At 43.0% G+C, this 17,725-nt stretch overlaps 1 protein-coding gene across 1 annotated transcript in view; it reads right to left on the bottom strand.

Annotated features, from left to right (window-relative positions):
- The window catches only part of SYNE2 (spectrin repeat containing nuclear envelope protein 2), a 174,981-nt gene that overhangs the window by 123,743 nt on the left and 33,513 nt on the right, over positions 1 to 17,725 (bottom strand). The window contains exons 34-50 of the mRNA XM_053475442.1: positions 17,583 to 17,684; positions 16,893 to 17,075; positions 15,854 to 15,996; positions 15,484 to 15,769; positions 14,519 to 14,671; positions 12,987 to 13,289; positions 12,097 to 12,204; positions 9,170 to 9,319; positions 8,266 to 8,423; positions 6,764 to 6,914; positions 6,001 to 6,141; positions 5,098 to 5,211; positions 4,576 to 4,821; positions 4,011 to 4,157; positions 3,468 to 3,739; positions 1,229 to 3,311; positions 167 to 498 (exon numbers count right to left, since the gene is read on the bottom strand). Of these exons, the coding sequence (XP_053331417.1) occupies positions 167 to 498; positions 1,229 to 3,311; positions 3,468 to 3,739; positions 4,011 to 4,157; positions 4,576 to 4,821; positions 5,098 to 5,211; positions 6,001 to 6,141; positions 6,764 to 6,914; positions 8,266 to 8,423; positions 9,170 to 9,319; positions 12,097 to 12,204; positions 12,987 to 13,289; positions 14,519 to 14,671; positions 15,484 to 15,769; positions 15,854 to 15,996; positions 16,893 to 17,075; positions 17,583 to 17,684 (5,072 nt within the window). The remainder of the gene's footprint in view (positions 1 to 166; positions 499 to 1,228; positions 3,312 to 3,467; positions 3,740 to 4,010; positions 4,158 to 4,575; positions 4,822 to 5,097; positions 5,212 to 6,000; positions 6,142 to 6,763; positions 6,915 to 8,265; positions 8,424 to 9,169; positions 9,320 to 12,096; positions 12,205 to 12,986; positions 13,290 to 14,518; positions 14,672 to 15,483; positions 15,770 to 15,853; positions 15,997 to 16,892; positions 17,076 to 17,582; positions 17,685 to 17,725) is intronic.

Below are 17,725 nucleotides of genomic sequence, written 5' to 3'. Positions count from 1 at the left end.
ATAATATATATTATATAGTATATGAAGAGAAAGTCAAGTAATGTTATATAGAATGCACAGTCAATTCTAGGTAAAACCTGAAAATTCCCCAATTATTAAAAATACCTCTAATTATTGAAATTCCTTCTTTGTCACTAAAAAAGGTTTGTTTGGTTTGAGATCATACCTGCTCAGTTCAGAAGCTTTTATCTCGTGCAGTTCGGTCAGCCGGCAATGGATCTCCGAGATCTCAGCCAACGTATCATCCATCTGCTCCACGGCTTCTGGTCTACAATGAGACCTCAGCAGATCCGAAAGGCGTCGTATTTCGCTTATAGCGCCGTCCATCTCTTCTTTCTTACTAACCAGGGAGCCCTCGTGCTCCGATCCTCCTCGTAGGCTGGCGAGGTCCACCACGTGTGAACGGAGCCGACATTCAAACTGCGCGAAGAGTTCCGCCAACTTGGCGACGGCTTCCTCAAAATTCCGCAGAGCCTTACAACATTCGTTAGCGGTATCCTGCCAAAATAAAAACACACATTTTTGGCTCAAAACAAGTTTTCCCTTGAGTGCAGTTTTTATTACATAACTATACAACACAGCGTAATTTATTTCAATAAAATATGTAAAAGGGTCCTTCAACATCGTTTGTGAAGAATTACAATAATATCAATAAATGAATAAATTAAACAGTATATTGTAAAAAAAAAATATAAAAAAAGTTCAGAAAGGTGTTTCTGCAGAATTATTTTCATGAATAATAAATAATTATTTTCCGTTATTATTATTTTTGCTTTGCAGATGGAATGATGAGCGTGTATTTTGATGCAGGTCATCTTTAATGGGTCGTAACATGACAGAAGAGAGAGAAATTTGTGAAATCTCTACTAAAAACACGTGGTTTTCCAATGAGACCATAAAAGTAACTTGGACTTCATCAAAAATGACGTTGCCATGTAGACATCTCGTTAAACTTATCCTAAGCCTAGTAAAGTTCTCATTAGAACTTTGATGATCTGATGATGTTAGAGTTTATGAACAATAAGTTAGGGTTAAGGTTGGTCGATACATTTAAGGACAATATGAAGTTTATATGGGTTTTTTGGTGAAAACGTGTCCTTCTAACCTCCTAATAACCACAATGCGGATTTCCATGTTAAAAAGAACATTCTACTTAAATCATGGGAAGGAAACCCATCCATAGACGCTAACCGCTACACATATAACCAGACAGATATTATCCACTTACAATATGTTGCAATACGCGGCTCCGAAGACGTTCCTCGACATCATTTAACGCAGCCAGTTCTTCTTTGAGGTCTTCTGCGGTGTCCAGGCCTGGGATGGACCTCAAGTCCTGTATTTCCGACTCGCTGACTTCATCGATGGCCTCCAGTCTAAGCAACTTGTCCTGGATCTTACCAACGTCCAGTTCAACGACAAAGGGTTCTTGAAGCTCAGCGTGGATATTCCTCAGGTCAGACAACGCGCGTGTCAGCCGACGCTTGGTATTTCCTCCATTTCTTTTCCGTGACCGCCAATCACTTATTAGGCGGCTCAAGGAATCGTGGACTTTATGCAAGGTTTCTGCCGCTTCGTTCACCGTCGGTTCTTCTGCGTCTAAACCCGAGGGCCGGTGTTTATGCAAAAACTCCATCGCCTCTCTAATCACGGCCGTTACTTTATTTATCTTTTTACATAAAAACCGGGCATCGACGATATCAAAACGACTCGAAATGCTGCCGGCTTCCCCCAGGATTTCAGGAACCGTTGCTTTTATTTTTCCCACCATCTCCTGATAACGTCTCGCTTCCGAATGAAACAATGTATCTCGTCCTTCCGTCTCTGGTTGCCCAACGATGGAGTTTTTCTGCAAGCTGTCGACTATTAAACTATCCCAGTAAAGCCCGGCGTCCTCAAACAGTTCCTTGTAGCTGTGTATCTGAGACCAATAATCTGTGGGCAAAGAAATGGCGTTTTGAGCGACTTCTATGTTATCTTTAAGGTCTTCTTCAACGCTTCCGGTTTGGTCACTCGGAACCTCAGGATCCCCGAGCCTTACTCTCTTCAGTTCTTGATTTAAGAGGTTTGTCCTTTCTTGAAACTCGTTGTAGACGCCGAGAACTTTCTCGAAATACAAAAACTTCCTCTCCTCCAATCGCCGTAGGCTGCTCGCTTTGATCTTCAGGCTTCTTAAGGTGTCGTTTAAATAAATTTGTTCCGAGATCCTGAGTCCGCGGCGACAGGCCTGGCTGTTCTTAAGGAGCGTCAAAACGAGACCTTCGATTTCCTCGAGATCCATTATTTCGGACTTTAAACAACTTAGCTGCTGACTTAGTTCTGCCACGGGGACGATTCTCCTCTTTGCCGGCGTTGCCTTCGCTTCGAGGTTGCGCAGCAACTCCTCAATTTTTTGGATTTCTGAGAAGAGCGCTTTCCTCTCTTCCATCCCCGTTTCCAACTCTTGCAACCTGGCGGCGGACTGAGCGATCCGCTCCTCGTGTACTTTTTGGAGCTGTTGAGAAAAGTAGGAGAAGTCCTCGGACACGGGCGATCCTACCGCCGAAAAATTCCGTTTCGACTCTTCGATATTCGAGCGTACGAGGGATTTTCTGTCCGAAATCTCTTTTTGCGCTTTTTTGCATTCCGCGATCTGTTTTTCCAAATCTTCCGGCAAAAGCGCCACGGACTCATCGAACTCAAGTCTGCCGTGCGACGTCTTGAGCCATAACAGCACCTCGTAGAGCGGTTGAAGGAAGGGATATTGCTCTAGCAGGATCTCTGGCGTTTGAGACTCCGTCTGCTGCCTATCGGTCACGCGGTGCTGCAGATCTTCCAGTTCGCGTTCTAGGTCTTCCAGTGACTTCTCCAGACTCCTGCGTTCGGCCGACCCCCACGTCCTTCTCGTTTGCAGGTCGCATGCGTTTCTTAACGAGCCGAGCGAATGTCTGAGGGCTTGCAGGTCTGCAGTCAAGAGCAGAGAGACCTTCAGAGCGTCTTCAGATGGCACCGCCGGCTGATCCAGCTGATCCTGCTGGGTTTGTATCATCTGCCGCACGCCATCCGCTTCCTTCTTGAGGAGCGTCAGTTCTTCCGCTTCTTTCGCGTGCCGATTGAGTTTCATTTCCACTTCCAGCTCCATTTGTTCCCAATACGATTCCAGCAATCTTACTTCAATGTCCATCTTTTCTTTCTCCGTGAACGTTGTCCCGTAGCAGCTGAGTTTGGATCGCTTTTCTTTCAGGGCGTGGAGATCGTCCTTAGCCTTGGCTATTTTTTTCAGGAAGTTCTCTATCTTCTCCAAGCAATCCGTATGACTTTCTGTTGGACTCCTGAAACGTAAATGCGCTAAGATCATTAAAAAATACAACTCAAAGGCGAGAACATACACTCAAACTCAAGACACTCAAGACACTCAACACAACGTGTTTCCTTTAGATGGCGAGTAGTTATCGTTCCGTAAGCGTCATGTCGGAGCGTCTACTCACGTTTTGAGACCCTCCTTCTCTTTCAAAAGCCTTTTCAGCGACGACTTCGCCAACTTCAGTGCAGTCTGGTAGCCCTTAATCTCTTGGCGCTCGCTGCGTTTTTGAGTTTTGATTGCGTCCAGTTCGCAAAGCAGACTCCGCCACCGACCCCGGAACCGCTGGGCAGTCTCGCTGTCGCCCCCCGCGGCTCGGTCTTCTTTCTGGAGTCCCAGCGTCCCGCCATTCGCACAAGATGTTGTGGATTCCAATCTTGAGATCTCACCGTAAAGGTTCTAGAACATTTAAGACAAAGTCATTGGGTATAAAATGTAAACATAATTATAAATATAATATTACTTGACCCCAAACACACACTATTCCTATGGAACCCCCAAAACGTGTTAATGCCACAAAGGAAATCTCTCCATTCCCATTAAGTATGGCGGTCGGCAGCCTCTCTACCGCTGGACCAATGCCAGCAATCCTTTCGACATGTCCCAGATCGAGAGCTCAGCAACGCCTGCCGCGTCAGCCATCCGATACGTTGTTTCCGTGACATGTTACCTCAATTTCTTGAAGTTGTCTCTCGGCTTCCCTTTCATCCAGTTCCAGGGGGGATTTTTTCAAGCGGTTGACCTTCCTTTCAACGACTTCCATGACTGATCCTCCTTGGTCTTCTCCGGGAAGCGTTTTGACATCTTGAACAACATGCTAAGAAAAAAAAAAACGGGGGGGGGGAAGAAGACGAAAATTAGGAAAGCATTACCAAAAAGTGACTAAACACAACAAATAATACAATATAATATGATCGTAAACTACAATGGTTAAGTATATTGTATTAGCCCCAATATATCGCCAGCTAAGCCAGACCACAAGCCTCTGAGACAGAACCAAGCAGAATCTTTTCCGCTCATCCTTCCCAAGCGGGAAAAGTGAGGGGCATTCCCGAAAATAAGAAATATGTCAATGAATTGCGTGATACATTGTTACGGGGTCACCGAGTCCGCATTGTGGGTCTCTACTTACTTATTTTAATCATCGGCAGGGTAAAGGGAAAGAAAAAGATTAAAGATTAATAAGAGTATACGGTCCAATCCGTGAAAGGCCAAGGTATTTACTGGCCGAGTACCTTCGAGCCGTGAAGAAGGTTTAGCAGGTTCCTCACTGCCGGCGTCGGCTGGACGCTCTTCAGGTCCCTCAGCCCCCCGTCTGCCATTCCCGCAAAAATGTCCTCCAAGTCTTTCTGATATAAAACCAGGTGAGGCTCGGGCTCCTCGGGCGAGAGATTCTCTTCCTTCTCCAGGCTTTCAGTGGACGGCGGTGGGATTTCTTTCGCCGAGACTTCGGGGTCTTCCACTAACTGAAATTCCTGAAGCTTGAAGAAGTTTTTGTCCAAAATAGAAAAATCGGTCAATAAAATCATAATTTTAGTTAAAAAAAAAAAAAAGTTATTACGAGTAAAAAAAAAAAATGATAAGATTTCATTACTAATTCTAGGTTTCCTAACAACGCAAACAATTCTAACAAACCCAAAAAATTCATTACATTAAAAAATTAGCCCAAATATCAGTAAAAATGGATGATTGTAAGCAGGAATCCTGAGATTTGAGCCCAAAATGCCTTTGCTGTAATTATTCACGCAGACGGTTACCTCGTCCGGCGAGCCAGCTTCTTCTTGGCAATCGTTATTCTCCGTTGAGCTCGTCTGCGCCTCCCGATCACCCCTGCCTTTGGTCTCAATATCTTCAGGGCTAGACAGAGAGATCTCCATGGGGGGGGGGACACATTTTATTAAAACACAGATTAATTTACAAAAGTACAATTACTAATCTACTAACTTTAATGAATGGTCCACCCCCCCCCAAAAAAAATTAAAATTAAATATTAATATATTTAAAATCACACACTCAGAACTTGGATAAGAAGTTATAAAGCATAATCGAATCAAATGGAATTGTTATTAGTTTGTATGTTTTGTAATGTCATTTGTTCTTTTTCTGTTTATAAATAAAAAAATAAAAAAAAATAAAAAAAAAATATTATCAATATTACGGTAATTTTAATGTTCATTTATTAATATTAAATAATAAATAACTATTAATTGAATAATTACATTAAATTGATACAGAGCAGCATTTTTTTTTTTTTATAGACGATGACACCATGATTCCGCTACCACTTTATGGAGAACATTTTGGGCTCTTTTGGCGATTCGTTTAACATAAACCGGTAGGAAGCAACATGGAAAACCCACATGTGAGATTTCCAATGCGCTCTTCTGCTGATGGCGTCTTTGGCCGTTGGTGGGATCGTTCATCGGCTGACATAGAAAAAGAGCTTTTGGGATCTCAGAGGTCTTTTCTTCAGATGGAATGATGGAGACAGAGAAACCTCTGAGATCTCAAAGCTCATGTAACCCTACATCTTCTCCGAGGTTGGCCCAATAAAGACAATCTACTCTTGGACCTCTTGGACCAGTATGGCCACTTCCATTGTCCTCCTAATGCACAAGAAACACCGTATACTTCTGGGGGGGAAAAACTATTTTGCTCACCATTTTTGTCGTTACAAGTTCAAATGTCTCTTTCATTGTCGTTTTCTCTTTGTCTCTCTTGCAGGAAACATTCAGCCTGGCGGCCTCTTCAATCGCTTTATCGAGAGACCCCATGTAAACCTTCACCTCCTCGTATAGCGGCTAAAAAGGAACGGCAAGGAACAGGTTAATTTTCCTAACGAGGGCAAAATTATTTTTTTTCAAGATAACATATTAAAAAATAAAAGAAAATTAAAAAAAAAAATCACATTTTATTCCTATTTATTTCAACAAAACTTTTAAAAAAATAATATCTGTGGCCTCTAATTGTATCATGTGACTAGAGGCCAGAATTATGTATCCCCCCCCAAGGAAATAAAGTAGGAATAAAAACAAACGTCTTTTTTTTTTTTATGCCTTTTTTATGTTTATTAAGTTTCAGGTAATGTACGTTTCTTGGTCATTTTTTTCTTTCTTTTTTTTTTATGGGCAAATTTTAAGATTTTCTGAAAATAGTTTTTATTCTGCATGTGAAAAACGATACCAGTTTATAAAAATGTTTAAAAAAAAAAATAACGATTTGCATGTGAATCTGCTTAGATCACCAACAAACCTCAAAATGAATTAAAAAAAAAAAAAAATAAATAAAAAAAAAAGCGAATTGCAAAATATAAAAGGTCAACTTCAATGGTCGGCTTCCTAATAGCGGCTAATAATCATGCATTACAGAGGGGCGTTGGAATAAAGCGATGGCGGGTGATAATCTTATAACATGAATTCTCACCTGAACCTCTCTCAAAATGTCAGCTTTCGCCGCGCTGTCTGAAAGCGCCTCGCTGCCACACACTTTTCCCTCAACCGCTGACAGGAGACGCGAGACCCGATGGAACTCTCGGTCACAAAATGCCAAATCGTTTAACGACATCTCCAGCTGCCTGGTAAGTGGATGCGAAATCAATATCATTTCCACAGGCGATGAAACAAAAGCACGGATACAAAATGAATGCATGTTGTTTGTCGATGGTTAGGTGTCGTTTCTTGGTGGCTTCTCATAATTTAACCGATTTTGACCGAGGTCGAAACACTAGAAGAAGATACTTCTTGGGTCTTTCTGAGATCCTAAAAACGTATGTTTTAACATTTTTCTGGATTTCATCGCAATTCATCATTTAGCCAGAATGTAACCAGCGGATCCAGCGTGAGTCATGAGAAGACGCTGGTGGACCAGTGGTGGCCATTCTACGACATCTCTATCCGGTCTTAAAAAGATGATTAAAAATGAAGGAAGCCTGGAAGATTTTGGAATGCCTGGCCACCAGAACCGGTTTGAGTTGTGAGAAGATGCTGGCGGACCAGTGGCGGGTTTTGTTTAAAAAAAAATCAAGGAATCCTGGAATAATTTGGAATTTTTTGAATATTTATAACAATGGAATGCCGTTTCAATTCAAATTTTAGCAGAAGGTGTGACCGGTATGTGTAGGGGCCACCTCTTTGTGTTAGGAGGTTATTCTGTTGACCACTGGAACCATCTAGGTGACACAATAGGTATCTTTTCATAGAAGATAATTCCGATGACCACCAGAACCAACTTGACATCTGAGAACCTTCTAGTAGACCAGTGGTGGTTATCGTGCGGCTTCTCCATCAAGTCCTAGACGATTAACGAAATCTCTTTTTGGGTGAAGTTGTCACAATTTGAGGTCACGTCGATGCTCTGGGGCGTTCAAGGAAGCCTACACAACCTTTACACCAATCGCCCAAATCCCAGAGCATCGACGTGACCTCAAATTGTGACAACTTCACCCAAAAAAGAGATCTTCACAAATCACGATACAAAAAAAAACATGGAATATTGCAGGCACCAAACTCCATTTTTTTTTAGAGACGCCATGCGGGACTTAAATGGGGGAATCTGAATGCAGGCCTATCCTCGGCTGCTTGAAGTTTTACTCCAATCATCCAACAAATAAAGTAGAAAAAGAGAAAAAAAAAAAAATCTTTCGAGAAGGAAATTGTCTCCCGGCAGGTGGCTGCATTCTGTCGCCGAACGTCAAGAAATGATCCATTTTCATTATCCGGATAATGGTTTTTTTTTTGAGATTTGTACAGGGAAAAAACTTTAACCCCTTAATGACAAAGCCCGTACATGTACGGCCTCAATATGCATCGTTTCCAATTGGTTTAGGGACCGCCCATTGTCCTTAAGGGGTTAAAAAGCTGTATTTTAGCATAAGTTACACGCGGCGCGTTTACGACGTTTACCGAGTGACGGCGACCCTGTCTTACCTGCCGTACCCGTCGCAGTCCACAAGAAGGGTCTCCAGTTGACCGATGGCCTCTTCTCGTTGGGTGGTTCTCTCTAATGGCTCCTGTCCGACGGTTTCTCTTTCGCCGTCTGTCACGTCCAGATCAATTTTCTTTTGAGCCGCTTCGGCGTACAAACCCTGGCAGATTAAGTGACATTAACACAAAAATAATAGACGCTCGAGCGTGGAGCGAGGAAAAAAAAATGGCATTTACATAATTATCCTCCGGGAAGAGTCTTTTTTTTGTTTTTTTCTTCTTTCTTTCTACTTTAAACGAGCAGCTTATAGAACAAGATTTGGAGGAAAGAAGGAAATTGCCTTTTTTTGGGGGGGGTCTTTTTTTGTAATATTAAAAAATAGAAGATTTTTGGAAATGAGATATTGTTGTTTTTTTTTTGTATTTGTATTTTATTTAAATTGGAAATGTAGGTAAAAACGGGTTATATGCCTCAGTTATCAAGGTCTTATCGGTATGATTTTCCCTTCTGAAATTACCGGACCCCAAAAGCGGGTCTGCCCCCGGCGCATGTTTAATGGTGTTGACCAAAAGTGTCCTTTTTAGAAGAAAAAAGCCATTGTTATCTATTATATTTTCTGTTTTGAAGTTCTCTCCCTTCTCCTCTCCCATCCTGACAAAGGCTGCCTGAACCAATCAACAGTAATCAGCAACTTAACGATACGGGGAGATACAACTTAATGGGGCGGAATAATCATATAGATCTTAAGGCCCACTTCATGAGTGCAAGTGGCTGCTGTGTGCTGTGATATTTAGATTTTTTATACAAATAAGCAGGTTTTCCCCGTACCTGCCTGGATTTCTTTGGGTTTAAATGCCCCTGGGGTATCTAATGACGATGAGGATACCCCATTAGTTGGTGTAGTACCTGGATATTTTTTATTTTTTCAAGTAACTCGTGTTGATCACATGGCGCGTTCCTGAAGGTTTCTAACCGTGTCCTCGAGTCTTCGACCCATTCCTGAAGATCCTGGATATTATCCGGTGTCCGGTCAGCGCCTGGGACCTCGGACAACGTCTGGGAATAAAACGCAGCCATTTACCTTTCAAATAAGTTCAAAACTCTGCACTCAATCGCATCCCCTATACAATAATACGTGACACATAAGTCCCCTTTCCAGATGCCTGCACGGTGGCTCAAAAGTTTGGGGTCATTTAGAAATTTCCTGTTTTCTTTTTTTATAGAAAAGCACATTTTGTCCATTAAAATAACATGAAATGGATCAGAAATCCAGCACAGACGGGGTTAATGTTGTAAATGACTATTGTAGCTGGAAACGGCTGATTTTTTATGTAATCTCTTCATAGGCGCACAGAGGCTCTTTATTTTTTTTATCAATTCTCCGTTTATTGATACAGCGAATAAAAAAATACACAACAGCACGAGTACATACCAAGCAAATACAAATGCTACAATGTATCAAGATGTCAGAGTACATGGAATACCTGTTGCAAATGATTAGCGTATCACGGAGATGAAGCAGAAGAACAGTAAATCTCCATCAACAGTAATGGAAAACAAACAGAAAAAAAAAGGAAAGTATCCACAGGGAAAGGCACCGTTGGCGCATGTTTGAGTAGAAAAAACAATGATAAAGGCGTGTGTACTATACCAGTATATGACAGATATCGAGAATGCGTGTGCGTGGCAATATAGCGCAGAATGTGTAATGTAGAGTGCATAAAGAACCAGGGGTACAAGTTCGGTTAAAAAAAAAAAAAAAAAAAAAAAAAAAGGAAAACGTGACACTTAGGGGGAGCCGTCAGGAGTCCCGAATATACGCCTGAAATCAGGCGACGCAACAAACGTATGCCACCAAAACCAACGGAGACCGTTCTGATGACCCTTACCTCTGGCGGACCAGACAAGGTCCTCCATTTGAGCTAAAAACATAACCTGTTGAAGCCAAGTCCGCAGAAGGGGGGGGGTTGGAAGATTTCCAGAAACGTGGGATGATGGATTTGGCAGCATTGAGTAAGTGTATCGTCAGGGAACATTTATAAGCTGCATGGGGAAGGAGATTCATGTGCAGAAGCATCGTCTCAGGCGTGAACTGAATATCAGGAGCGCAGACCACTTCCAAAACCTCCCAAACAGTGCGCCAAAAAGTCTGTACCGAGGGGCACGACCACCACAAATGGAGCAGGGTGCCCCCACTGGCCCCACAGCGCCAACAGGTATCCGGGATCGAGGGGATAAACCTATGCAAGTCTGCAGGGACCTTATACCAGCGCGTCAGGAGCTTATACGAGCATTCCTGAAGCTTGCTAGAGAGGGAACCCTTGTGAATGGCGAGGAACACTCTATCCCAATCCTGAGGGGATGGAGAGATACCAAGATCCCCTTCCCACATACTAAGGAAAAAGGACACAGAGGCTCTTTATCACTCCCATCACTCCTATGTTCCTGTGGCCCTTTATCACTCCCATCACTCTTGTGTTCCAATGGCCCTTTATCACTCCCATCACTCCTGGATTCCAATGGCCCTTTATCACTCCCATCACTCCTGTGTTCCAATGGCCCTTTATCACTCCCATCACTCCTGTGTTCCAATGGCCCTTTATCACTCCCATCTCTCCTGTGTCCCAATGGCCCTTTATCACTCCCATCACTCCTGTGTTCCAATAGCCCTTTATCACTCCCATCACTCCTGTGTTCCAATGGCCCTTTATCATTCCCATCACTCCTGTGTTCCAATAGCCCTTTATCACTCCCATCACTCCTGTGTTCCAATGGCCCTTTATCATTCCCATCACTCCTGTGTTCCAATAGCCCTTTATCACTCCCATCACTCCTGTGTTCCAATGGCCCTTTATCACTCCCATCACTCCTGTGTTCCAATGGCCCTTTATCACTCCCATCACTCCTGTGTTCCAATGGCCCTTTATCACTCCCATCACTCCTGTGTTCCAATGGCCCTTTATCACTCCCATCACTCCTGTGTTCCAACGGCCCTTTATCAGTATTTTTTAAAATGTGATAATGATTTTTTTTTTACGTAACAAGCGTTAGCTTTGTGCCTTTTCTAAGAGGAAAATCAGAAAATGTAGCCTTTTTATGTGAGAAGTGGGCTGTTCTTTTTAATTTCTCTGCCTTGCAGTTATTTTAGGAGTTTTATTCAGAACGGGGTAAAGGTTACCATCGCATCCTGCGCCTGATTCATTGTTGCCAATAATGGAACCATTAAGCCACCTGGATACATTTTAGAAAAATAATACTTAATAACACCTCGGGCAGAAGGGTACAGGCTGCGCAGGCTTAAATGAATATTAGTTGACCCATAGTTCCCCGACGGCTAAACCTTTACGTCTCTATCGTCTTCTGTACCCCTATATATATATATATATATATATATATATATATATATATATACACAGATAAAATAAAGCTGAACAATAATGTCAATTCTTTACATTCAACCAATCCCTGGTGCTAATTTTCAGACAAATGTAGGCAAAAAAAAAAAACAAAGGGAAGGGGGGGGGATTTTAATCTGCATTTAAAGATGGCCGTTAAATGTCTCTTTGGACTAAAAGTTCTCCTTCTCGGCAGACGCGGTCCCTGCATGTCGATAAGGACATTCTAAGGATCCCTACGCATAAGATTTGCTAACCAAACACAAATTCTTCAATCACACCGTCACTCACGCTAACCCCGACCCTCAGCCACTGCCTTGTTCTTGACGTACAAGCAAAAAAAAATTTAAAAAATCACTTAAGACTAAGTTATTTTTAAGTTCTTTTTTAAGCAACACAATAAGTGATAAACAATGATAAACATCTAATTGTATTTACCGGCGCTTTCTGCTCCGTTGCTTGCTCTCGGTATGAAGGTTCAATGCTTTCTGTCGCCGGCTGAATGTCTGTTCCTTTCTTCTCTTCCACGCAAGGCTCAGCGATCAGCTGTTAAAAAAAAAAAATATAAAAAATCTCATAAAAGTTAACTTAAAAAAAAACACGGTACTTCTGGCTAAACAGGAAGTTGGTAAGAAGCTTTACGGATTATGTTTACTTAGCTTGTACGGCACACAATAAAAGGTTTGGGGGCTAAATTAACACGTGACGGGGCGAGAAACTCGATACAATAGCGAAGGTGTTGACGTAAACCTAATGTGTTTTCATAAATGCGGCATTCATCGGTTTAACCGTTTCTGAAAGTGCAAAAGACTAAGGTCAACCTGTTTTGCGTGTATTTTTTGCAAGCAAAATATAAAAATAAAAAAAATCAGAAATTAAATACAAATCACTGAATCGCTTCATAGATGATATAAAAAAAAAATTCCTTGGACCATTTTTTTGTAAAAAAAAAAAAAGAAATGTAAACAAATGTAAAGTTTGTAAAGAATGTGTAAACTTTGTGCGAAATAAAAAAAATACAAATTAAAAAAAAAATTTATATATATAAAAAAATTGTAAAAAATATTAAAAAGCATATATAAATTAAAATTAAAAAACATTAAAAAAAGAAAATATATAAAAAAAAAATTTTGGGACTATTGGGAATTCTTAAAAGCAAAACAAAAAATGTCATGCTTTGTAGCAAAACGCTCTGAAAATGTTGTTTTTCTGTAAATTCTTAGATCAGCGCCGAGCATCGTATACAGAATTCCCTCTTCTCTTTTAACGCGTACGGACGGGGATTTGGCATCGCGCGTTTCTGGTATTGCCAGTCATCGTCTACGTACTTTTTTCTTTTTTCGGCCCTTGGAGGCTTTTCTGTCTGTGAAGATCTCCTCTCGCACCGGGTGACCCTCTGGTTCTGGAGCCATTTTCTTTGTCTTTTTAGCTTTCTTTATCCTCCGTTTCTCGGGAGAAGGTTCCGTCTCTTCTTTCAGACGGCGGAGCTCTTCCGCGAAGCCTCTGATCTGGTCTCGGTACGCTCCCAACGCCTCCTCGACGCCCGAGGTCTCTGGGGCGGGCGATTCCTGCTTCACCTCCGATATTTCCGCGATACTTTTCTCCAGGATCTCAAGATCCTCGCGCAGTTCCTTCAGAGGAAAGAGAAATCCGTTCATCTTAACATTCTCAGATCTAGAACCCGGGTTCCTACTGGACATCAAAGTAAATAGCGCTAGAACCACCCATTGGCTATGACAGTATTTTCGCCGATATTCAGAACTCACAGCAGCCATGCTGACCAAAGAGGAAATGGCCAGGATTATTATTACATCATCATACAGTCATCCAACATCTTACATCATATCCTTCACAACCTCTTACCTAAAACATAGCTGTAACTATCTAATGTTTACGGCGCTGGGGGGTTATATTACTGTATACAGCGCTGGGGGTTATATTACTGTATACAGCGCTGGGGGTTATATTACTGTATACAGCACTGGGGGGTTATATTACTGTATACAGCGCTGGGGGTTATATTACTGTATACAGCGCTGGGGGTTATATTATTGTATACAGCGCTGGGGGGTTATATTACTGTATACAGCGCTGGGGGTTATATTACTGTATACAGCGCTGGGGGGTTATATTACTGTATACAGCGCTGGGGGGTTATATTACTGTATACAGCGCTGGGGGGTTATATTACTGTATACAGCGCTGGGGGGTTATATTACTGTATACAGCGCTGGGGGTTATATTACTTTATACAGCGCTGGGGGGTGATATTACTGTATACAGCGCTGGGGGGTATATTACTGTATACAGCGCTGGGGGGTTATATTACTGTATACAGCGCTGGGGGTTATATTACTGTATACAGCAGTGGGGGGTTGTAGGACCCTCCATGTCCATTTAGTAACATCCACATACTGTATGTACCCTATACTGTTATATCAGCTGCAGACACACACATATATATATATATATAATACACATTCACTGATATCTATAAGGCTGTCTATATGTTTCGTGTCATAGAAGCTGACACTGAATGAATTAGGGGGTCTTGGCTTCAAAGAGGATAATAATGCGGGGGGAGGGGTGTCCTTAATACACAGGAGCTCCTTTAGAACAGGACAAATCCGTAAAATACACGATTATTAAAATCTTTCTATCCGTCTTCGCGGTCCGAACCTCCAAGCAAAGGGCCGGTCTGGACCAAAGAAAAAAAAGAGAAAGAAAAAATGCGTAAAGTACCCCCCGTTCCAAGCCAATTTTCTCTCTGAATAAAGTGTATTTTAAAGGTTATCTATCCAGGCGCCGTCCTAATTGAGCAATGTTCTACAGAGAAATGGATTATCACAGACAATTGCACCTGTAATTTATGACTTTTCCGCTCGGATTCTGCGGCTCCCCGAGATAAGCCGGTAAAATTAAGCAGCTTTTCAGAAAAACTCGTCATTTCGCTATTCAGGGCGGCCGCGAGACTCTCAGAGAGCCGGTGTCTTTCTAGTATCTGCATTGTGTCCTGGAAATAAATGGGAGAAAAATGACTCGGCGCCCGAGGAAAATGAGGTGAATAAAGAGCCGCTCCGATGCTAACCGAGTCCTTTATACAGCTCGTGCGCATTGTTAACCCCTTAAGGACAACGGGCGGTCCCTAAACCCATTGAAAACAATGCGTGTTGAGCCCGTACATGTACGGGCTTTGTCATTAAGGGGTTAAAGACGGTTTAAATTAGGGCTGTGTGATACACGGAGTGCCTCGGAGGGCCGGGACGTGGCCGGGACCCTCGCCGACAACTCTATCAAGTCTCCCAAATCAAGTGCTTAAAGAAACGTTGTTACCCATGCGCGCGCTCGGGCTCCTTCGGCTTCATATAATACGAGCTATAGGCTGATACAGTGTAACAAAACTCAAAATACCTTCATTATTTAGGGATTAGTTAAAAAAAAAGAGTTTAGATTTTTTCTGGACTGTTGATACATTTGATGCTGGTAAGAAATACTTTGTATCCTTTATCTAAGCAAACACTTTATTGCGTTATTGGGTGTTGCTACAGGCTCGTGGGGTTAAAGTTAGCCAGCTCGACCTACTAATAATGCGTGTTGCACCGGTTGGAGGGCTGAAATGGAACCCCCCATGATGGGCAGTTGCTGTACCGGGTTATGCCCCATGGTATTCAGATGCCAATGGCTGTACTGGTCTGGACCTCCCGTGATCCTTGAGTTCCCACAAACTCAACGAGCGAGACAGAACTGCCCCTTGACTACTTTATACAGCGTACTGCCATCTGGCGCCATCTTTGTAAGAAGAATGGTCAGATAATGGCTCCTTACCTGTAGTTGGTTAAGGAAGAGAGCGTATGGAAGCTTCATTTCTGACCACCGATCACCGCCAGGAGCCCCATCTGTTGGTTTCAACTCTTCCAAAGAATCTACGGCTTCTTGGGTTTCTTGGGCCAGTTTTTGAAGACTCTCCAGTTGGTTTAGCTTCCCCCGTAAACCAGGCTGCTGATTAGCCTTCAGGATCTCCTGTCGGTTCCTCAGCTCCATCAGCCTCCGTTGGTGGTGTTGGAAACACTCGGCCAGCTCGTCCAGTTGATCCTTGGTCTGTTCTTCACCTCTGGTGGATCTGAAAATGGAAATGGGTTAGTCAAACGTAACCAAAGTATGACATGCGCACGTCTTAGACAGCATGAAGAGATACCTTTGGCTTCCAGTCGCTGGAATTGTAGGATGTTCTGGGTTTATTTTCTGCAACTTCTCATGTTGTACGTCCATGTCAACTGTCTCATCTTCTGTGAGATGGTTGATGCTGAAGTCATCTTCTGGTGTCTCTACCTTGATGCCCTGCGGAGATTGAAGTCGAGATGGAGGGAGATAGTTTAGGCTCCAAAGGAGAAAGATCTAAATCCTTATCCACGGTCATTCTCGGGATGGTCTCACTATCTGTCCTGGAGTCGAAACTTTCCAAAGTTTTAATTTATAGAGGAAAAACTTAGTGGAGAGAAGAAAGGAACATCACGAAGAAAGTATAAGGATATAGAGGGGGGAATCAGAGAGAGAAAAGAAGAAAGGATGGCATGATGAAGGGCATGGCACGCGGATGGAGTAACTGGAAGGTAAGGAATCCCAGGTGGTACGTGATTAACCCCTTGGGTTCTGGATACGTGGAATTTGCAGCCACAGGGAGCATGTTGGAAAGATATATCTCCAGGTGACTAGAAACGGTTTCCACCACAACACAAAGACAACAAGCACTCATTGTTGTCTCTTTCTATGGGTTTTGTGTACAATTTTTTTTTACTGAATGCTGATGTTGGTTATCGCCCCCTGGGGGGTGAAGTGAACGTTGCTGTTTGGCTCTGGAGCGAGGGGGCCAGTTGGAGCGGAGACAAGGAAGTTTTATTTCAGAATGAGAAGAATATAGAGGATAGACATTGATGGGGGAACTACGGCCGTCCAGCTGCTCTGGAACACACTCCCCGGGAAGATAACATTTCGGACGGGTAACATTTCGCAATGGAAGGTTAAGTAAATAAAAGCTTAATTAAAAACAAACAAACAAAGTGTTCTTAATGAAACCATAATCATTCGCTTCGCACAATGATTGTAATAACTGATTCCTGACATTCTATGCGGAATCCATAAACATAATAAATGAAACGAGTGACGGTTCATTGAGAGGTGGGATTTCTCTGCATTTCCCGGCCCGCTGGCGCTTAAAGGGTTAAGCTATTCCTTACATTGACTCCCGTGAGATCGTCGGGCCGCGAGGCGCTAATCGCGGTCACTCCGTTTTGCTCCGCGTGCGTAGCCCTCGAGTCCGCGTCTGCACCCAGGCGTGACCCAGCCGCCGCACGTGCCGGGATTCTGGCAGCGAGCACACGAATCATGTCTATTTTATTCAAAAGTGATGTTTTGATGACCTGGTAGAGAAAAAAAAATAAACTCTTCCGATGAGCCGACGAAGGATATGTAAAGTAACTCGGAAAGTGCTTGTAAGTAATGTAAAGTTATTGGGGGCCGCAGTAATGTGGCTAAATGTAACTCTTTTGTGTTTGCCGAGTGGGTAAGAATGGGTTAAACGAGGGATGCGCACAGCAGGGGTCTTGTCGGAGCGTCAGAACAATCCGTGCTGCAGCGCTGCCACCTTGTGGCCAAAATGGGAATTGTTACAAAAAACAGTATAAAACTGCGTGACGGTATAGAGCAGGGGCGTCCAACGTGCGGCCCTCCAGCTGCTGCAGGACTACATCTCCCATACTCCTCAGCCAGCCCCTCAGCTGAAAGAGCATTATGGGAGATGTAGTCCTGCAGCTGCTGGAGGGCCGCACGTTGGACGCCCCTGGTATAGAGCGCTGCGCGTGAAAAGTATACGACACATCTTTGAAACATCCTGAAATCCCGCTTTTCTGACCCGGAAATATCCGTACCTGTAACTCCAGAGGGAGTTCGTTGCTTTGTAGAATCTTTTGGATTTCCTCGGCCTTTTTACTCATTTCTTCCAGATTTTGCTTTTGAGTTTCCAGCTCGTTCTAAGACAAGAGGAGCAAAGATCGAGCGTAATGACCTTCTG

This window comes from Spea bombifrons, chromosome 9, assembly GCF_027358695.1.
Source record: "Spea bombifrons isolate aSpeBom1 chromosome 9, aSpeBom1.2.pri, whole genome shotgun sequence".
Lineage (NCBI taxonomy): Eukaryota > Metazoa > Chordata > Amphibia > Anura > Pelobatidae > Spea > Spea bombifrons.
This window is presented reverse-complemented; position numbering and strand designations above follow the sequence as displayed.